This window comes from Podarcis tiliguerta (assembly GCF_965153285.1).
Source record: "Podarcis tiliguerta genome assembly, chromosome: 3".
NCBI classification, from domain to species: domain Eukaryota; kingdom Metazoa; phylum Chordata; class Lepidosauria; order Squamata; family Lacertidae; genus Podarcis; species Podarcis tiliguerta.
Window position 1 is genome coordinate 55,887,364 of NC_139536.1, and position 21,855 is coordinate 55,909,218.

At 39.8% G+C, this 21,855-nt stretch overlaps 1 protein-coding gene and 1 long non-coding RNA gene across 2 annotated transcripts in view; both read right to left on the bottom strand.

Annotated features, from left to right (window-relative positions):
• Positions 1 to 21,855, bottom strand: part of LOC310675076 — a 275,570-nt gene that overhangs the window by 190,361 nt on the left and 63,354 nt on the right. The window lies entirely within an intron of this gene.
• The window catches only part of UST (uronyl 2-sulfotransferase), a 133,380-nt gene that overhangs the window by 74,714 nt on the left and 36,811 nt on the right, over positions 1 to 21,855 (bottom strand). Inside the window, exon 2 of the mRNA XM_083435089.1 lies at positions 7,091 to 7,134. Coding sequence (XP_083291215.1) covers positions 7,091 to 7,134 — 44 coding nt within the window. The remainder of the gene's footprint in view (positions 1 to 7,090; positions 7,135 to 21,855) is intronic.

Genomic DNA, 21,855 nt, shown 5'->3' on the forward strand with positions numbered 1-21,855 from the left:
AAATGCCAGTGTAGATATCAGGACAGCATTCTTTTTGGGGAGTAGCAACGGTTGGTTCATTCATTCATTCATTCAAGCCACTTATTAGTCAATGCAAAAATGTTTACTTCTGCATGCAGTCTTCAGCTGTACTGCTTACTTCACTAAACCAGCCTTACTCAAGTGCATATCACTTTAAAATCTTATTAATGCAGCCTCTATAGGACAGACTGAGAAGTTAATAAGATTTTTCATTCACAAAGCTTGCCTTTGGAAATCACAGCTTTCATTTAGTTTTCAATTTAATTTTTAATATTTTGAATTATAACTACTTCATTTCTGTTGACTGTCTGACACAAAGTGATATGGCTGTTATCTGAATTACATCTTCATGACTAGCCGCAGGAAATGTTATTTATTCATGAGTAACATTTTGCATATTTTAAAAGTACTTTAATAGTGCTATGCAACCACTGTGCTTTATATCAAATATTTATCACAAACTTTAAATAACTACCAATAAACTGTGTACCTAAAAAAATGTTGACTGCTTAATATTCTAATTTGTCTGAAACTGTCAAAAGTACAACAGGTGAAAGTTTTATAAAAATACAACATATGGAAATAAGACCTCAGAGGCTGAAAATCTCTCACCAGTTTTGACTGGATAATTCCTATTCTGTCAATGCTAAATTGCATTGTTTTGTGCAATTTATTTAGTTGGATCCTTCACTTATGTGGCTAGACTTGCATATCAATTTGTGCAAGAAGCATAGCTTTCATTAAGCACCTAAATCTGCTGTAGCCGTATGAAAATCAACTAGACTTGTCTGAAAAATGAATGTTGCAGACCTATTTCATCCCCAGGGTGTCGGAGACTTCTCATCTCCCTACTCATGAGCCATCTCTGCTGCTTTCAATATTTTTACTCTTTTCATCATTTCCGAAACATTTACACAAGATATGTATAGGATTCAACTATAAATCTAAATATTATTTATTTACTTAAATCCAAACATATATAGTAACATAGTTACTCCCACTCCTTCCTCCACTGCACCAGCAAGGAGATTTAAAGCTTTCATTCCTGATTTTGTTTTGCCTCGGCCTGTCTTTGTGTTCAAACAGGGACAAACTGTAGTTGGTCTTAACTATGGTTACTGAAACAAGGCAATTTCAAACCATAGGTTATGAACTGGGTTTAACTGAACAGGCTGTGGTTAAGATTAGTCACAGTGCAGAGCTCAAACATAACACTAAACCCTAAACTTACTAAGGTCTGGGCACTGAGGAGTAGGATTGGAAGCCCTCTCCACTGCCCCACCCCCAAATTAATTTTCAGAAATGAGGATATGAAGACAGAAGGTGGAAAGTAGGTAATGCAGATCAATTTGGGACTCTGTGCAAGCTTAAATGATTTAATTTAGGCTCAATTAGTAGTCAATTTCTACAATGTGACATACAGTATAGAAAACCAAAATCATCCTTACGGAACCCAAAACCAAAAATGTCACCATCAGCAATGCCACATGAAAACCAGAGTAAAGAGAAAGATTTCGGCTTGAGAAGGAAGGCAAACATCAACAAATCTCCCTAAGTAGATTGGGGCCACTACAAAAAAAGTTTGCCTTGTGCACCCCAGACTTCTACCACTTTGAGGATAGCAGGTGGTATTCAACTAGGTTTTACTTAGAACAGCCCTACTAAAATGAATGGCCATGACTTTAAGTCCATTAATTTCATTAAAAGGTAAAGGTAAAGGTACCCCTGCCCGTACGGGCCAGTCTTGACAGACTCTAGGGTTGTGCGCCCATCTCACTCAAGAGGCCGGGGGCCAGCACTGTCCGAAGACACTTCCGGGTCACGTGGCCAGCGTGACATCGCTGCTCTGGCGAGCCAGATCCGCACACGGAAACACCGTTTACCTTCCCGCTAGTAAGCGGTCCCTATTTATCTACTTGCACTTAGGGGTGCTTTCGAACTGCTAGGTTGGCAGGCGCTGGGACCGAGCAACGGGAGCGCACCCCGCCGCGGGGATTCGAACCGCCGACCTTTCGATCGGCAAGCCCTAGGCACTGAGGCTTTAAGAGAGTTGTGTCATTTAACTGAATTTTATTAATTTCATTAGGTCTATTCTAAATAAAATTCAGTTAAATGACACACATAATGAGAAGCAGAATCTCACTGGCTGATCTTTAACCTTTTTCTTTATTAAAATATTTATGCCTTAAAGGGCCAAGTTTTTATCATCTGGCATCTCAAGTACTGTATGTACATTTCCTTGGCTTTAACCAACCTTCCAAAAATGCAATTGCTCTCTGGAGAGAAAGGAGGTTATCAAGTGAGTGAATATCATTTCTCATCAGCTTACAAATATCCCCCTTGTAAGTTTTCTGTGAAAATCCATGTTTATGAATCATAGGAACAGATGGGATGGTCCTGTCCTATACCAAGTCAGATCCCTGCTCCATCTCAGTAGTTCAGTATCACCTTTCCACCTGCAGTGGTTCTTTACGGTCTCAAACAGGGATCTTTGATAGCTGTGCTATCTGACATCCTTTAACTGGAAATTTGAGGGTTCAAACCTAGCACACACATCCGAAGCTTTTGTCCTGCTTCTCCACCACTTTACACAATGAAAAACTTATATTGTCTTAGGCAGCAATGTCTTCTTGTTTTCAGCAAATGGACATTTCAAAGGATACAACTGTTGCCATTTTTGGACACTTACCAAATGTATGCTTAATTTGCATAGAAACATTTACAGTTGATTGCACTTGTAGCCTAGCTCCATTCATTAGTATAAACTCATTGGCTTAATTTATTCCAGTCACTGATCGCTGTGTGCTACAAGAATCCTACTAGCACCACCCATTTCCAAAAGAGTTCTCCAATAAAGTTATAATCAGTTTTAACAGAAATTTACTTCTAACTCCTCTCAATCCTTTTTGAAGTGATTCCCTTTCTTTTTGAATATGCTGTAATTTCCACTGATATATCATATGCATTTATAAAACTGACTTTCCATAACAGAGCCCATTAGACTAACTACAGATAAGCTACGTAACAAAACAAAACAAAAAAGTGAGGGGTAAAACCTGCACAAAATACCACCAGGGATTCTGAGATGATAGGAGAAAAGTGTTTACTCAACTCAACAAATATGTATCTTTACAAAAAATAATAAAAATTAGTTCAGTTTTAATGTTATCATTTATTTATTTCCTTTATGAATCCCATGAGGCATCCCAAAGTGATCTGCATTTTAACAGTTAAAGAGGTCCACATTATTTGAGGTTGCTACCAACACAACTCTTATTTCAAGTCGGCCAACACACTTGAAAGATTCAGAGGAGGAGTTAGGTCAGCCTTAAGCTCCATGATAGGCATAGAAGACAATCAGAAGTGAGATTCCTGCTGCTTCACATTATTCAGAGTGATAGTGTGGTGTAGCAGTTAAAGTGTTAGACCATGGTTCAAAACCCCACTCAGCTATGAAGCTCATGTCACGGCATGGGCCAGTCACAGTCTCTCAGTCCAACCTACCTCACAGGGGTGTTGTGAGAGTAAAATGGAGAGGAGAACCATCCATGGCACACTGAGTTCCTTGGCAGAAACATGGCAATATAAATAAAATAGTAAAGAAAAAAGAAAAAAATAGCAAATATTCTGTCTCCCACACATCTCCTAAAATCCACACAGTGAATCAAAGGATTTTTCTTTTTTGTTATTAATGCTATGTATTTTGTGTTTTTATGTTGTAAACTGCCCTTTAATTTTTGAAAGAAGGGCGGCATATAAATTTGATGATGATGACTCTCATGCTATGTTGCAATTTTGGTTCTAAACAAATAAATATTTCCAAATGTTGATGAGATGAAACAGTGATCCACAATAAAATAAGTTATTTGAGTGTACTGCTGAAATCAGGAGACAGATAGGAGTCTTGCTCCCATTCTGCATGAAGCAAGATTCTCTACAACGTATGTAGCAATCACAGGTAAGGTATCTCTCATTTTGTGCTGAGCATCTGGGGACAGGTGGTAATCAAATAAAGATGAATCAGGTAGTAGCTGGTTTTGGTGACTACATTTATAGATCCCTAAGTATGGAAATATTTGAAAAAGAAATAAACACCCCACTCTTTAATTGATGTAGATCCCAAACAAAACATTTACTGAACACTGAATACTACACTTTCATAGCAATCTTATGTGCTGATCATCTGTAATCCTTTGTAAACCTATTGAAAACAAGGGATACTGAACTTAGTGAGAGGTTAAATCTTAGTAAAAATTTAGTAAAAATATGCAGGATCAAGCTGAGTGTCTTAAAATAATGTGGCTTATATCAATCTTGCAATCAAACCCTCAAAACTATTATCACTAGTCCCTGGGATCGCTTCTGAGTACTGCACAGAATTGTGCTGTGTGGGGCAGGAAGAGCTAATTCTTTCCCAATTTACAGAAAAGTTGGTGCCTAGTTGACTTGCTATAGGCAAGCAGTTATTTATAAGCCAAGATTACAAAAGACAATCTGCTGGTAGATTTTTAAGTGTTATTTATTTTTATACCTTTTAGGGCAATCCTATCTGGATTTTGGTCTTGATATTTTTTCCCCTATAACTGAAACAGAGGCAACAGATGGTAAGACAATTGACTTAGTGAGTAAATAAGGAAATAAAAATAAAAGGGACCACGTGTCTTTGCTTGTGCAGTTAATGTGGATAATCTCTTCCCATTTTTCAGCTCTCACAATTTTTTTTTACACAAATGTTTGAGAAATGTCTCAAAGCTTAAGAGTGACACTTGGCACTTCCCACTGCCCTCTTGCATGGTTCAGTAGGCTATTAGCAGCCAGATTAAGTGGGAGGCAAGGAGCAGAATTCTTTGTGCATTTCATGGGCCATCAGCTCAACATGATTCTTCAACTCTGGCATCTCAGAACATCTGGTTCACACTGTGAAGATCAAAGTTACAGCACACCAATTTGCAGGCTAGATGGATTTGGTCTTAAAAGACCAAAATGGATAGCAGAAGCATTTGGTACAACAATCCCTACTGTTCTGACCTGGATTTTTGTTGTTGTTTACAAATCAAGACTCTCTTAAAGTTGTAGGAGAATGTTGACAAAAATTAGGTTGTAAAAGAAAAGGGAATTGAAAATTTGAAACTGAAACACAAGATTCCTTATATTGATAGCTTCTAGTTGGGGCGGGGGGGGGGCAGGGATGGCAATACAAAACACAAAATAAATCAAACCAAACATTTATGTGAGCTACCTTTCAGAACACTCAAGATTCCAAAGATTTGACCACTGATTTATGGTGCTTTCCCCCCAGTGACACACAAAAAACCCTCTTGAGTGCTATAGCAGACATGAAAACATTGTGGAAGCCAAGACAAAACCACTGATTTAGCCAGAAGATCAAATTTATGGCCAGAAATGTGCAATTCTTTATTCACTGATGCCACAGCAGTTGCAGATAGAGGTTGTGACCTCTATTCAACTAGGGAATTACTTTCAGAATAAGCAGGCATATATATATTTTTTTCAAAAGCAGTACAGTGGTACCTCAGTTTAAGAACAGCCCTGTTTACAAACGATTTGGTTTACGAACTCCACAAAACCGGAAGTGTCCCGGTTTGGAACTTTACCTCAGTCTAAGAACGGAATCCGAATGGTGGAAGGGCACCGGCGGTGGGAGGCCTCATTAGGGAAAGCGCACCGTGGTTTAAGAACGGTTTAGGTTTAAGAAGGGACTTCCGGAACGAATTGAGTTCGTAAGCCGAAGTACCACTGTACTTAATTTATACATGAACAGTTTAATGTTTATAAATTAATCAGAAGTAACAATGTTCAGAGACATAAATAATACTGGGATAAAGCCCTGGGTATATACATTCTATTTAGTTGTTAAAAAAAAAAGGTACAGTTTGAGCAGCAAGTATTTTCAAGCATACCTACTGACCATTTTATGCAAGTAGGCTCTTGCTAATGGATGTCTAAAGATCAATGTGTATTGCTACCCCCCCCCCCCCACGTCTGACTACCCTATTTGGAAGATATGTCTAAATAGGAGAAAATTACTCACACAATACAAAGCTTTGCAATCCTTTCCTTTCCTTTTTGGTTTTACCCCTTTTTAAACTTCTTTATTTTTCACTTTCAAACAATCCCCACATACCACCAGCCCTCAAGAAAGAGTCTGTGCATATACAATGTAAATAATACAATAATGTAATTCTTTTGAAGATACAGAATTCACCTTACTGTTTTAGGCTAAACTATTGATATGTAAGCCAAATCTGCTCAATCTGGAATAGATCCACCTCGAATTCCTGCTCACAATCATCTGAGCTTCCCAGGGGCAAAGGAAGAACACCCTAGCATTAAACACAATCTGTCCACTTCTTAGAGGTCTTTTCCTACAGTGTCTCTTATCATGAATAAGGTAAGTTTGAAAAGTGATGGCAGAAATGAAGGGAATAATAGGGCCCAGATTGGACTGGAAGGAGTCGGTGGGAGGGGAAGTCTGAACTAAGGGAACTTTTTCAAAAGCACACAACCATCCCAGGTTGAAGCTCAAAATCAACAAGTTTTACTGCTGCCTTTGTGTCTTCCCTTTCAGAAGGGAAAGAGCTTGCATCACCATACTTTCCACAGAGATATTTATTTCATATGTAAATAACCCTGTAATATAAACCCATTGACAGGCTGTGGTGGGCTTCCTGGAGCAGCGGGACCACCACAAAAGATGCAAGCCCTGCTGCTCATGCTGGCTGAAACAAAAGACAAGGAAATGTGGGAGAGGCAAATCACTGTGCTAGGTTGGAATCTGGAAGATCTTGGGTAAGCTAAGCCTTTCCCCTGGAATGCCTTGTTTTGGGGCTTTCCACATATTGCCGCCGCTTGGATTCCCATTTGTGGCACATCCATCGGCTTGCGTGAATGGCAGCTGTAATGGGGATCTCCTTGCCACTCCATGACTAGAGGCTGGCAGGGCTGGGATAGAGTTGTCCTTCTGCCCAATGCCCACCCACCCAACCTGGTGCAAATATAGTAGCTTACAACAGAATTTTGGCTGAACTGAAAATAAGAAGTAGCTCACCTTACGAGGGGGTGGCCCATGGTCATCCAAATAAGTGGAATTTCCTACAAAGAAAGAAAAGTGAAAAGTAAAATAAATTTTAATGGGTCAGAAATTAAGCAGATAATGTACATCGGATAATCAACTTCTAACACTGCTTTATATAAAATTAAAAGAAACACAATCCTTCTTTGCAAAGGGATTTCTGTAACTGATAAGTAAGAGGTCTGAAGAAACTCTGCACTTCTCAAATAATGATAATAAAAGTAAGACACCTGACAAATGCAATTTCTATTATTTCATTTGTCATCTGCTTTATATAAAAGAAAAAAGTCTTGAACTTGACTCAACAAGGTGAAATACAGCAAATTAAAACTATTTAAAAACAGGAATTTACAAAAATGAATGAAATACACGAAAAACTACTCCACTAACATATGCTACAGACAAGCCCTACCCACACCACTAAATGATGAGTGCCACCATTGGAGGTGGTACCTGAGTACACAAAAATATCTTAGCGTTAAACAGAGTTAATAGTTTCGTACATAGATTGTCTAGGTCTAGACAGCATCTTAAAAAGTAGAGACATCACCTTGCCAACAAAGGTCCATATAGTAAAAGCTATGGTCTTCCCAGTAGTGATGTATGGAAGTGAAAGCTGGACCATAAAGAAGGCTGATCGCCGAATAATTGATGCTTTTGAATTATGGTGCTGGAGGAGACTCTTGAGAGTCCCATGGACTGCAGGAAGATCAAACCTATCCATTCTTAAGGAAATCAGCCCTGAGTGCTCACTGGAAGGACAGATTGTGAAGCTGAGGCTCCAATACTTTGGCCACCTCATGAGAAGAGAAGACTCCCTGGAAAAGACCCTGATGTTGGGAAAGATGGAGGGCACAAGGAGAAGGGGACAACAGAGGACGAGATGGTTGGATAGTGTTCTCGAAGCTACCAGCATGAGTTTGACCAAACTGCGGGAGGCAGTGGAAGACAGAAGTGCCTGGCGTGCTCTGGTCCATGGAGTCATGAAGAATCGGACACGACTAAACGACTAAACAACAACACATAGATTGTCTCAGTAAGAGACTGATATAGAGTGAATGTTCATGTGCATGGAACCTCCTGGGAGCCATTAATGATCTGCCAAGAGCTGTTGGTATTCTACTTTCTGAAGCACATACTTTGTTTTCAAACTTTTTATAACACTTGAAAAATAAAGTAGTAGTGGCAAGTATTTTGTGGTCAAGAAGCATGTCATGCACTGGAATCACATATAAAAGATGCCATATATCTTATACAAGATGAGATTTTAATGGCTTTTACGTTACCTTGATAATTTCTAAATGAACTTTAAACTGAATTGGTTTGAACAATTTTTCCCTAGACCATGGCTTCTTTTCAAAGCTTAAAATGCACCAGCTATTATTATTGACATGAAAGGAATAGCTCTTTCATTCTATTCCAATTTTATAGCAAGCACTTGTCCTTGTGTGACTAATTCGTTCTGTATTTGTTATTTGAATTCTTTTTCTCTATTCCAAAAAATAACCTTGTAATCCAAGGTTTCAAGGCTGAATCCAGAGTAATGCTATTTGAAGTAAACAAAGAACTCCTGTAAAACACATACAATACATACATGAACTTTGCAAAAATAGGTAAACTACATGACATTTACAACAGCTATTGTATATTCTGGATGTGTACAGACATTTTAAAATGTTAGAAGTCTGGCAAAATCACAATATTTTACAAGAAAAAGTGGAACAGAGCCATTTTACATTGTGATAAGCCAATTAATATATTTAAATAACTCTTTAAAAAAAATAAAATTCTTCTAACAATAGGAAGGCCATACCTTCCTGAGCTGCATTTGTACAATAAAAATCTTTATGGATGGTATTCAACTAATGAGTCCCATCAGTGGAAGCCAGCACAAATACTTCTGTTTGTGCAATGGGACTCCCTGCAAAAAACAAACAAACAAAACTTTGGGAAGTGGGGGGGGGGGGAGAGGTAGCATCATTCCATCTGGCAAGCTGAAATGCTTACTCTGGCAGAACAATCTCTACATAGTGCAACGTTCAATTCCTCCTTATGCTATTTTTAGACTTTGTTTTTCACCCCCTTTCTCTTTTGCCACAGGGGATCACAGTTTTTGTAGTTCAAAACCACAATCAATCTTCAGGTAGCAAAAGATGCTCCAACATAATTCTTAGGAGCTCTCAGCTGCCTGTCCCCCCTTCCATTGTGAGTCTTCCCATCTTGAGGAAGAGTCAAGTAAGAGGCAGAGGGCCTGTGTCAATCAGGCTACTCAAGCACTTTTTCTGAACGTTTGATGGGCCCAATTCATTTTGGGGACAAGTATCAGACTGCTTACTTCATCTACTTTCAGACAGAGGTGAAGATAAATTCATAAAAATTGTGATATGTTCTGTTATATTATTAGTTACATTTACTTGTAACATATAGAAATTGTTCATAGTAAGGAATATAGGTTTATTGTGTGCCTCTGAATATTATGTGTCTTCTCTCTTCCCCGTGTTCTGACAGTGGAGCTAAATTTATGTTAACAGCACCTCTTTCCAACATTAGCAAAAGCCTAAGTTTCCCCATGATCCAGCTGTTAGCACATACCAGTTTTCCTTAACAATGAGAAGTCTGTATGAAGAAGCAACCCTCTCTGTAATTAAGACAGCCAGCAGAATGCAGCTATTGATATAAAAAGAATCATCCTAGCATTCTCTTAGTTTCATTACAAGTATTCCTTACTCTGTGTTAAAACAAGTGATCTTTTGGTCTACACGTATAAAGAAAATAGTTTTTTAGATCTGGCACAAACATAGCTACATTTTAGGATACTGAGATTTTTTCAATAGTATGAAATAAGTATATGTGCCTTTCAGTGGTGTTTCATGTAGCCATAGGAAGAACAGCATAGTGTCATAATATAGGTTTAGTGTTAGCTTTCATTATATGAAGGACGGTTTCCTGCTTATAGTTTAAATATATGAGGTAAACAGCAGACATACTATGTGCAGAAAAATAGTGTAATATATTGAGTGAGTTAAAATATTTGCCCCTGAACTGAATCCAGCCTCCAGGGATGCTACCTAGCCCATCAATCAGCAAACCTATAATTCAAGTGTGTGAGTACATATAATCTCCCTTCATACATTTCATGGAAAGCAGGTCTGCATCACTTCCCCCTCACATAAGAGGCCAGGGAGGCACACAGACATTGGGGGTGGACAAGCGGTGAGGCTGCAGGAGAAAGGGGGGAATCAGCAAACCACCCCCACCCCCATTTCTAGTGAGAACCTCAGCTGGATTGGAATCACTTTTGCAAATGGAATGAGCCCTTCTGTCCACAGAAGAGCAGGTCCAGATCAAACCCAGTGATACTGGATCTGTAATTTTAGTATGTTTATAGGATAGTTATAGTTCTACTACTTATTTTAGTTACTGCTCTTTGGTGCCTTGATGTATTTGTTTTTTAAAACATTGAAAGCTCTTATAGAAATGCAGTGGAGATAATAAAAGCATCCCACCCTAAACAATAGGGAGGAGAGCTTCTAAGTAGATGTTAAGCTTCAGCATCTCCCTTATTATAGAAAAGTATTTCTTGCCTTCCTCAGTTTTTCTTCACTATAGTTATATACAGCCTTCTCACAGCAGTTTTGCATTTCAGTTTGTGCACACATTTTCCGGTGGGCAGAAATGGGTGAGGAGAAATGAAAGCTGCTTGCCTTTATTCCCTTGGATTTTTTCAGAATATCCATTTTTCAGAATGTAAACAACGTAAAATATTTGCTCACAAAGACACTATGCGCACAGTACAGCTCTTATGTACAAGTTGCTGCTGGGTCAGGGTTATACAACCTAATTCTGTTAATCTGAAAGCATAGTTTCTATTCTAAATTATCTGCTGGGCCACAGCACATTGACACTCACAGGATATGTAGCTGGCAACCACCACTATGTAGAAAATATGTGGTAAAACACCACCACCATCACTTACTTCACACACACACACGTGTACGTACGTACAAACATACGTATGTGTGTGTGTGTGTATGTATATGTGTATAATCTCAAGGCTACAACTGCTTAAACATTTTTGTTTAGGCAAGGCTATCCAGACACGTAGGCAGTGATATGCTTTACTTTCTTTTTCTTTCAATTGTTTTTAAATGTTTATTTTTAACTTTTTGTTGATAATTTTAATATTTATTATAAACTGCTACAATCAAGCAGTGGTATATAAATTTTGTCAAGGTCACAATAAGCATCATTACATGGCAAGGAGAGAGAGAGAAACCCAAACCCCATGTAATTGTGGACAACACAGTATAGTTTTTTCTCCGTATCATTCCCCAATTTGCTACATAAATCCTACACACACACACACACACACACACACACACGGCAGTGAGTCAAAAAATTCTCTTCTCTTTTTTTTTGGGAGGGGGGGCCCTCTGGCTTTGACTCTTGGAAATCACACAGGAAGGGCAGAGGGATTAAATAAACTTTTTTTCAAAAGACACCCGAAAGCTACTTTTTGTTTAATAAGTGCTTTGAAATACACTTGAATTCAGCTCTAGATTTCCTCCTGCTGACAATCTTTTTAGGACAAAACTTTTTTTTTAAGTCTTACACACAGATGGATTATGCTAGATCCATCTGCCTATGCCAATGCTCAATTAACTCAATAAAAATGTGACTGCTCAGCATCTTTACAAACCTGGCTAGGAAGCAGCTTTACCAAAATCGACACACCCGATATTTTAGACAAGACAAGGCCTTTCTAGGCAACCAATTTTCTAATGTTAACAAAAGCACAGTTGTGAGCCGTAATTTGTTACTTGGGATTCAGACATCTTCCCTTGAGAAATCACTTTTCTGTTCTGGAGATTCTTCCCCCCCAATATTCATAACTTAACTGTTAACAGGAAACTCCACTTATTTGGAATATAACTGCTCAACTATCATGAGCATATAACCAGGTAGTGTGCATGACTTCTGAGGCGTAGCCACTATTCTAACCTATGCTATGCTGTAATCCTTCCAATGCCATCACTCAGCCACCAAAGCCCCTGTGTGGCAAGCTCTTGGACAGAATGCATCCCAGAAGCCAGTCTTCATATTCTGTTCTGAGACTCTAGCTGGACTTAGTGCTGGAAGTGAAACAGTGAACAGCACTCACATCTTAACACAATGTACAAGTATTTTCCATAATTCATTGCCACAAGGTCCTAAAGAAAAAAACAGGCAGGATGGTTATTAATAAACCTATTAGCCATTATGGCTAAATCGATGCTCCATATTCAATGGCAGCATGGCTCTGGATACTTGCTTCTGCATTGTGGGTGCGTTCACAGCACTATAGGGGACGGCTTCATGCCTTTCCCATCACGCCTTTCTCATAGGCTTTTCAGAACCATCTTGTTAACCATCTTGCTGCAGGTCTAGATGAACCCTTGGTGCAATATAGCAAAGCTCTTGGCCTTGTATTTCATATGGCACAACCCTTGTGTGCAGGCTTTATGCTCATCTCACATACTGCAGTTTGCATAATCCAGTCCTTTTTAAAAGAGGTGAAAAGTGCAGAGGACAGCAGCATGGCGATTGCAGAGCTCCAGACTCAACCTATACCTCTCTACATTCATTTTGCCAACAGAAAAATATATGCACAGTCTCTACTTCTACACTCATCCTAACTGAGAAACATCAAGCAGGTTGGTGTATGATTTTAAAAGGTAAAGGGACCCCTGATAGTTAAGTCCAGTCACAAACGACTCTGAGGTTGCAGCGCTCATCTCGCTTTACTGGCCGAGGGAGCTGATGTTTGTCCGCAGACAGTTTTTCCGGGTCATGTGGCCAGCATGACTAAGCCGCTTCCGGCAAAACCAGAGCAGCGAATAGAAATGCCGTTTACCTTCCCGCCTATTTATCTACTTGTACTTCGACGTTATTTCAAACCGCTAGGTTGACAGGAGCTGGGACCGAGCAACGGGAGCTCACCCTGTCACAGGGATTCAAACCACTGACCTTCTGCTAAGCAAGCCCTAGGTTCTGTGGTTTAGACCACAGCGCCACCCGCGTCCCATATGATTTTAAACTAGGAGTTAATTAATCCTCACTAGAAGGAAAGTCTCTATTGCTTTTAATTGTTATGGGCTGCTTATATATCTATTACTTTTCATTCTTTATTGCTGGTTTGGTAGTTTCCATGTTCCTGAGGCAGGCTTTTAATTTCAGTATGTTCTGCTACAAAGTCAATTAGCTTTGTAATGTACTTATGGGAAATTTGCTAACAGGCATCAAAACTTTATCTTCATCAATTAGGATTATACTCATCATCCACTGAACAGACTTTTTTGCATCACAAGTTCTCTGTTCAGTTTGAGTTCTGTGTGAGAGACACATACGTAAGCTATTCATGCTTGTATGAGTTTCCTTTTTCTGTATTTTGAAATGGTCAAGACTAGAAAACCATTGGAAAAATGAAGAGTAGAAGAGAGAGTTAAATAATTTAGATTGCTCTTAAAAAGGACAAATTACTCTAACAGTTTGTCATCTGGATGTATCCTCCCATAAAGTAATGTATTTTGATGAGAAGAACAGGCACTCTGCTCAAGTACTTTAAATATAAAGATGTTTTTAAACTAACCATGCCAAGTTTTAAGTAGGCATAACAAAGCAAAACAGAGTATAAAATGGCTTGCTAGCCTTCCTCTCCCTTTGAAATGTGTCCACTGATAAGCTGCGGTTTCATCCATTACCCTCTCCAAATGAAATGAGGTATCGACTTTTTCCCCACAAAGGAAGGCCCTACCCAACCATTACCTCCTTAAAAGTATACAGTTCCTTCAGCTTCCATAGCATATGAGTGGCCAAGTCATGTATCTCCCACCTCCTCTGATTACATATTGTAAGCCTTCTTGACAGGATCTTACCTGGCAAGAACAGCCCAGCCAATCTCCTTGTAATCAATACCTGCACTGCTTTATCCTATACTGCCCCCCCCAAGGTGTCTAGTGCACTTCCCAGAGTACTTGCACTAACATACAACTTCATCTACCTCACTGGTCCTTGTTCCTTATCCTTCAACCAAATACAAAGGCTAGCACAGTACAGGTGACCATAAAAGCAAGTTTTGCTAGTATAGAACTAGACAGACCAACTGACTGAATCTGTTGCTGATTCTTCTTCTGCTTTCTGCGATTGCATTTGCTTGCTACTTTTTAATACTTGCTGTTTTGTTTTTTAAAATGGTCGCACACTACTATGAGGTCCCCTTTTGGTCAGGAAGTTTTGTGAGTTCTAGTCCAATAACATTTGGAGGACCTGCTCTAGGGACCGTACCCTGGCATTTTAATTTGACAGTGCTATGCATAATTTTAAAATTGTGTGCAAATACAAAATTTAACAAATAATCTTGGAAGGCTTGTGTTTAAAGATTAGTTGCTACTTCTGTATCTTCATTATATTGGATCCAGATGAAGGCTGCAATCCAAACAAATACTTATGAGGGAGTAAACCTCACTGAACACAGCAAAGACCTACTTCTGAATAAATACGCATAGGACCACACTGTTAAAACTTTCCTCTATTTTCCTGCATGTTATCCAGACCACCAAAGTAAGAGCTTTAATAAAACAGCTAGAGAGTGGGAGAAGATAAGAAAAGCTGCATGTCTCTCTAATTTGGCAATAAAGCAGCATCATGAAGATGACAAATGAAGGCCAGATAGTATCATCTGGATATAGTCAGTCAAGTTAGTGAGTCAAGACAAATATATCCAGTTGGAGAAAAAACGCATTCCATTTCATGGTAATTACAAAAAATATCCGGGCTAGTCTTATCTATAATAATTACCAGCATTGTTATGACTATTTAAAACCAAAATGCTTTTTAGCTATGCATGGGAAGAAGATAAATATGTGAATGCAAGTTGAAAGCAAGTAATCCTCAAACACATGTTTTGTTTTCACTCTAATGTACTGCTACTATGAAGTCAGTATTAGGGTTGCCATATTTCAAAATGTGAAAAACAAATGTTTTGCCAAAGTTGTTGAGCTTCCCCCCCCCCCACAAAACAACAACAACAACAACAACAAAACTCACCCCCAAAATGAAGTTTTTAAACGATTTGCTACTTGGGTTGCCATGCGTTCTTGACTTTCCCATACATTTCCACCAGAGACTGTTTCCAACTGCCTTATGCTGGCTATGTCCGGGACGTATGGCAGCCCTAGTCAGTACTGAACCAATGCTGAGCTTTGCTAAAGAAGCTGCTTTTATTCACCTGTGCTCTGCCCCCATCCCCTTGCCACATATGCTAAGCACACAGTGGCTCTCTTGTCCTCCACCTTAAACAGCTCCTAGATAACTGCCTTTTAAGTTAAGAGAAGGCACCCTAATGAGTAGTCTACATAGCACTACCATCTGATAAAGGTCTCCTAACTTTTTAACCCTCTGTCAATAGTTGGGATCAAATGCACACCAACACCACTGTAAAGGTAAAGGTAAGGTAAAGGTACCCCTGCCCGTACGGGCCAGTAGTGTCCGACTCTAGGGTTGTGCGCTCATCTCACTCTAGAGGCCAGGAGCCAGCGCTGTCCACAGACACTTCCGGGTCACGTGGCCAGCGTGACGACGCTGCTCCGGCGAACCGGCACCAGAGCAGCACACGGAAACACCGTTTACCTTCCCGCTATAAAGCGGTACCTATTTATCTACTTGTACTTAAGGGTGCTTTCGAACTGCTAGGTGGGCAGGAGCTGGGACCGAACAACAGGAGCTCACCCTGCCACAGGGATTCGAACCGCCGACCATGCGATCAGCAAGTCCTAGGCGCTGAGGTTTTACCCAGAGCGCCACCCGCGTCCCCAATAACACCACTGTAGGAAGAAATCAAACTATTTGTGTCAGTCTTCCACAAATCTTTGTTCCAGGAGGACCTCTGCTATAAAATGGTATGGCCATATAATTGTTTCACCTACCCATTAATATGATGAATCTATTTTTACTTTTTTGGACTTGCCTTTACTCCTTCTGAAACTATTGAATAAACTGAAGAAACATGCACCTATGATGCCAGAGGCCAAAATGACCCAATGAAATTGTGTTTAATATACCGGTAAGTCTACAGGTGCTTAGTCCATAACCTGTTCTGTCCATTTCATGTGAGAAAGGAGTACAGGGGGTGAAGTCCCAACATGTATCCATTTCCATAAAAGACAAACCATTCTCTCCCCTTAACACCACCACAAATGAGACTAGGTCACAAATCATTTGGAGATTTATATGTTGCCAACATCACCCTGAATTGTGTCCAGTAATGTATAGACAGCCAGTGCAGATCCCGCAGGACAAAAGTTTTGTGATATCATAGGAAAATGCCAACCAATACTATAACAGCAGTATTCTACACTAGATGCCGTTTCCAGACCATCTTTATAGATAACACAAAATAGAATTTATTACAGTAATCTGGATGAGAGGGTACTAAAGTATGAATAATGTAGCACAGTTATCTTTGTCCAGGAATGGCCTTGTCTAGCAAACCAGCTGTACAGTATCTGGAAATAGATGTTCCTTGCCACTGAAGCCACCTAGGCCTCTAGTGACAAATAGGTCCAAAAGAACCTTCAGACTTCAGGGAGAATGGTGTTCCATCCAGAACAGGCCAAAATGCCCAATTCCCCAAACTAACAAAATATTTATTGAAGCACCGAGTTCATATGAAAAAATCTGCTGGTGGGGTAACCTATATATGTGGGTTTATGTATGCTCTGTGTGTGTGTGTGTGTTGCATGGGGCCCTAAGAGCATTAGTCAACCCTTAATGTGGTTCTGAAGCCAAAAAAGGTTAGCCATCTCTATCTTAAAATCTTTATATAGGCTGCTTCACAGAATCATCTGGAGGGCTTTTTACCTGCTGTGACTACAATTCACCCAGGGGTGAGGGGGTGTTGCAGGTAGCCCAGAAAAACAATCCACACTATCAAGGCTGAATCTTCTGCAAAGACCAGTATATTTAGAGTAAAATGATGTAATTGCCATGTATCAGTCAACTCTGAATGTACCATGCATGCACAATTGCCACATAGTTGGTGTGTGGTATGCAGACTGCATAGTGGCATCTGGATTGGGATAAACATTAATAGAACCAGCTGCAGATCCTGGAACATGCACACCTGCGTTCCAAAATCCACAGTGAGCACTACTCAGTAGGAACCCAGCTACTGACTAGAACTTCATTGAAGTATTTCTTGATAAATCTAGTGAACACTTTTGTTTTGTTTTATAATGTGTATTATTATGAAGATATATTTCTAAATATTTAAAACTGGAATGTTTTTGTTATGCTTAGGATGAAGAGAATTATCTGCATTACCAACAGGAAATTTGGAAATAGATAATTTCAGGAGCCCTTGCTTTATTCAGGGCTTGTTTGCACATCCTTGCCAGTTGCATTAGTTTTGAGAATGGTACTTCAGGGTAATTAAGGTTAATGTAGGATGACAGATATTTGCTTTGATCTGCAGACACTGAAGATCTTACTGAAAAAATATATTTATTTCACTGCATTTAAATCCTGGCTTTCTTTTGCCATTGTTGTAAACAAATTATAAATGATTTTCATTCAAGTTCTCTTTAAATGGCAGTATGGTGTAAGCCTTGGAAGAATTTGATAGTTTCTTATATGGGAACCCGTTTCTTTTATGTTGCTGACAGATCGGTGAGTAAAATTTCATCAAGAGATTAGACAGACAGATGCACTTGGATCCAGTCAAGTTTAGCTGCTTGCTTTATTTTGGGGATTTGGAAGTGCTCAAGCCAGCCTTAACATTTCACAATGCAAACAATAATTACTTAGACAGGCTCTCTATTTCTTTCTGCCTCTCTTTCCTGTTTTTGTTTAGTTTGAAGAACCACAGAAGTATGTCACTGCTATGCCAGAATCCTTCAGTAAACCTTTAACACAGAGACAGAACTCAAACTCTGCCACTGATCATACCCTTTGTAAGAAACCTCTTCAAGTATGCAAACATCAGTATTAAGTAGGCCATCTCCACATAGCAAGCGGAGCGCAAGCTCAGCTTCTTGTGACCATCCTGCACACTTACAGTGAAGACATTAGCTAACTTGCTTAGAAGGCTCAGTGGCCTACAATGACAACTCTAACTTCTGAGCTGTCTATACATAGAAATTAACTACAACCTAAGAGCTCATCCACACTTTTACTTGTCCCGCCACTTTCCCCCAAGAAAACCCACCATTTACCACTGAATCAGAATAAATGCAATTCGGTTTTTCTGCAGAAGAAGAAGAAGAAGAAGAAGAAGAAGAAGAGGAGGAGGAGTTTGGATTTGATATCCCGCTTTATCACTACCCGAAGGAGTCTCAAAGCGGCTAACATTCTCCTTTCCCTTCATCCCCCACAACAAACACTCTGTGGGGTGAGTGGGGCTGAGAGACTTCAAAGAAGTGTGTCTGACCCAAGGTCACGCAGCAGCTGCAGGTGGAGGAGTGGAGACGTGAACCCGGTTCCCCAGATTACGAGTCTACTGCTCTTAACCACAACACCACACTGGCTCACACTGCAGACTGACATTTGTTCCAATTCAGCAGTAAACAGCGGGTTTTCCTGCGGAAAGAGGTGGAATAAATGAAAAACTGCTCAGACAGCAGGGGACAAGCTGAAAACCTCTTGTAAGTGTGGACTAAACCTAAAGCAAATGAAGAGATTGAAACAGGAAATGTTGGTCTCCCAGAATGAGGGGCAAAGAGGAGAAAAGATCCTGGGTGGAGCTGGGGTTGCCATATGTCATCTTTTTCCAGGGCACGTCCTCTTTTTCATAGTTAAAACTAGAAGTTGGCAAATGTGTCCTCTTTTTTGCTATTCAAAATATGGCAACCCTACCTTCCTTGGGTGGGTGGTAAGAGTTCAGAACTACCTTAAAGAAAGGACTCTTTCTGTAGCTTTTGGTTTTTTATTTACATTAGTTTTCTATATGTTATTGCATCATGAAAAAACTTGAATAAAAATCTTAATGCTAAAATAAAGATTGAAACATGAAGTGATAGAAGCTTCATCTCACTTCTCTTTCAACATCTTACTAAATAAGAAACAGATTCTGTGATTCTGCTATATCAATAGCATCACCTGCTCCATATACACCTGTTCATTCCTACCTGCCTTGTTTCCTTGGTTGCTCCTCTTTGCACATATCCACTACAGTGGGAACAACAGGGCAGGGGAATAGTGATGGGAGATGAAGAGTCTGTATGACCCACACACTACTTATTTAGGCACAACCATGTAAATACTTTTGGGGTTTTAATCTAGTATTTTGATATGGACAAAGTTCCTCTTTCCCAGCAAAGCACCTTAAGTCTGTCTGAGTAATACCAGAGTAAAACAAAGAAGGCAGACCATGAGCAAACATGGAAAAAAACCCAAACAAATATTTTTAAGAAATCCCCGTACTTGAAACACAAAAGACATTCCTTGCTAAAGTCAGGATTTTATATTTTTAATTTCCTGTTTGGCACAGGCATACTTTTTTTGGATGACCATTATTTATACAAGGATTATCTAAAGAAAGAAGAGAACCACTCTCATAATCTCCTTGCCACTCCACATAATTGTTTGACTCATATTGACAAAAACATCAGTGGTCTTCAGCTAAAATTAGACTATTCTGAATTTATTTGGATTTTCAAAAGAAAATCCACTGTTGGGTCCACATTTATTATAACAATTATTAATTACTATAATTATTATTATTAGTTGTTGTTCTAATCTATGGAATTTAGTCGCTGAAACTGCTGATATAGAATATTCTGGTAGTCAGTAGTAGAAGAAGAAATGCAGACTACCAAGATAGTCTACCATAATGAGAACTTTCAACAACTGCATAAGTGCCAAAAAAAATTTTTTTTTTATGCAATTGATGTTGGTGCAGGGAGGGGGAAGCACCTGTCGTTCAACAGTTGCATGTACGTCTTATAATTAGATTATATTGCAATTACTGAAATAACATAGGTCAACTAGAGCAACAAAAGCAGCCCAAATAGAGGTAGTCCATAAGGTCCACAGGCTACCTTTGGCCAACAGAAGTGTTTCCCCAAACCCTTGGGTCTTCTGTAATCCAGGAAATCCTTTCTTCCTAGAATTCAGTGGAAACTATGGTATGTTTTAAATTAAACAACAAGCAGTCTGACCTTGTGCAATCTTATTCAGCTTGTACCTTCCAGATCCGTTTTGCCCACTTATAAAGCACTCTGTTATAAAGCACTCCGATTGGGCATATTATGGCCCAGTCGAATGTATTCTGCATGAATTTACTAAACACATACTGGGTATCGCAGTACCACACTGGCATCATGTCACACATTACTCAATACTTCTAAGTTTGTCCATGTTTCCTAAAAATTGAGTATTAATATATGCAACTGGAAAATTTAAATATTAAACAGCTCTTAAAGTGGATTCACTAAACAGCTCTTTCCCAACTGAACTGCCAATGAGCAAGCCAGTCTATGGACCACTTCAGTCACTACAAACATGGTTGTTTCATATACTAGGATCAGTCAGGGAGTCTGTAGCAAAAAGAAGATGTGGCAGGTGGCTGAAGAAGGTGAACTAGGAACAAGCATGCTGCTGGCAAGGCCATTTGTAGCTGTCCATTACAGCTGCCCATTGTTTAACTTCTGCAAGGCACCATCACTCAGGACAATAAGTCTGGGGCCAGATTATCTGCTTTGGTTGCTACTTGCTCTCCACTGGCACAAGAAGAGGGCTACCTCTTAGCCTAAACCAGGCCAGTCCAACATGTGACCCAAGGTCCACAAGGCTTCAAAACCTTTTGGGTGGCCCTCAGCAACATTTGAAACACACACCTGGTACCCTCCCAAAGCCAGGTAAGGAGGTGCACTGGGCTTTGAGAAGGAGGAGTGAGGGATCCAACAGGGTCCTAAAGTCCTCCCGCCTCCTTCCCAAAACGTAGTTGGTGCTTTCCCTGCCAGAGCTTCGTGCCTCCTTCCCAAAGTCCGGCAGCTCGGTCAGCCAGCTTTGAGAAGACAGCACAAGGGCTGGAATGTGTGTCAAATTTTGGGCTCTGCCACAAAAGCAGTGTGCGGCCCGCAGATTCCACATCAGAGTACTCTTGTGGCCCACTTGGCATGAAAAGTTGGACCGACCTGGCCTAAACCCATGAGGACTTAAATGGGCTGCTGAGACAGTGGCTGATGTTTTAACCAAAACTCTGAGGTTACAGAGTGTTAGTTCCCTTCCCCGCCAAATTCACTTCCACCACTTGTAAAACAAGAACTGCAGTGGCATCCAAACTGATTTGGAATACTACTTATGCAGGTGCAAAAGCATAAATAAAAGGGAAATGTGAAGCTGTAGAGAAAGGAACCAACAGTCTTCCTTCCCTAGGAAAGTGAGTGAGTGAGTGAGTACCGGTATGTATAAGAGACAGAGTGCACAAGTTTTCAGTACATGCAGTGGAGGGTAGGAGAAAACCTTTTATTTATTTACATCCTCCCCCATTCAGGATGGTTTATAGCATATTAAAAACCACAAAATACACATGAGGGGAAGAAGCAGTTAAACTGTCTGCCTCCTCATGAGTAGTCCAACCAGCAATCAGACAAGATTGGCTGCACCTGAATAAGGGTAAGGCTGGTAGGGGCTATAAGCTGTCATGGTGGGTTGATGTTGGTTATAAGTCTCAGAAGAATCCCAGGAAGTGGTGATGTTGGTTA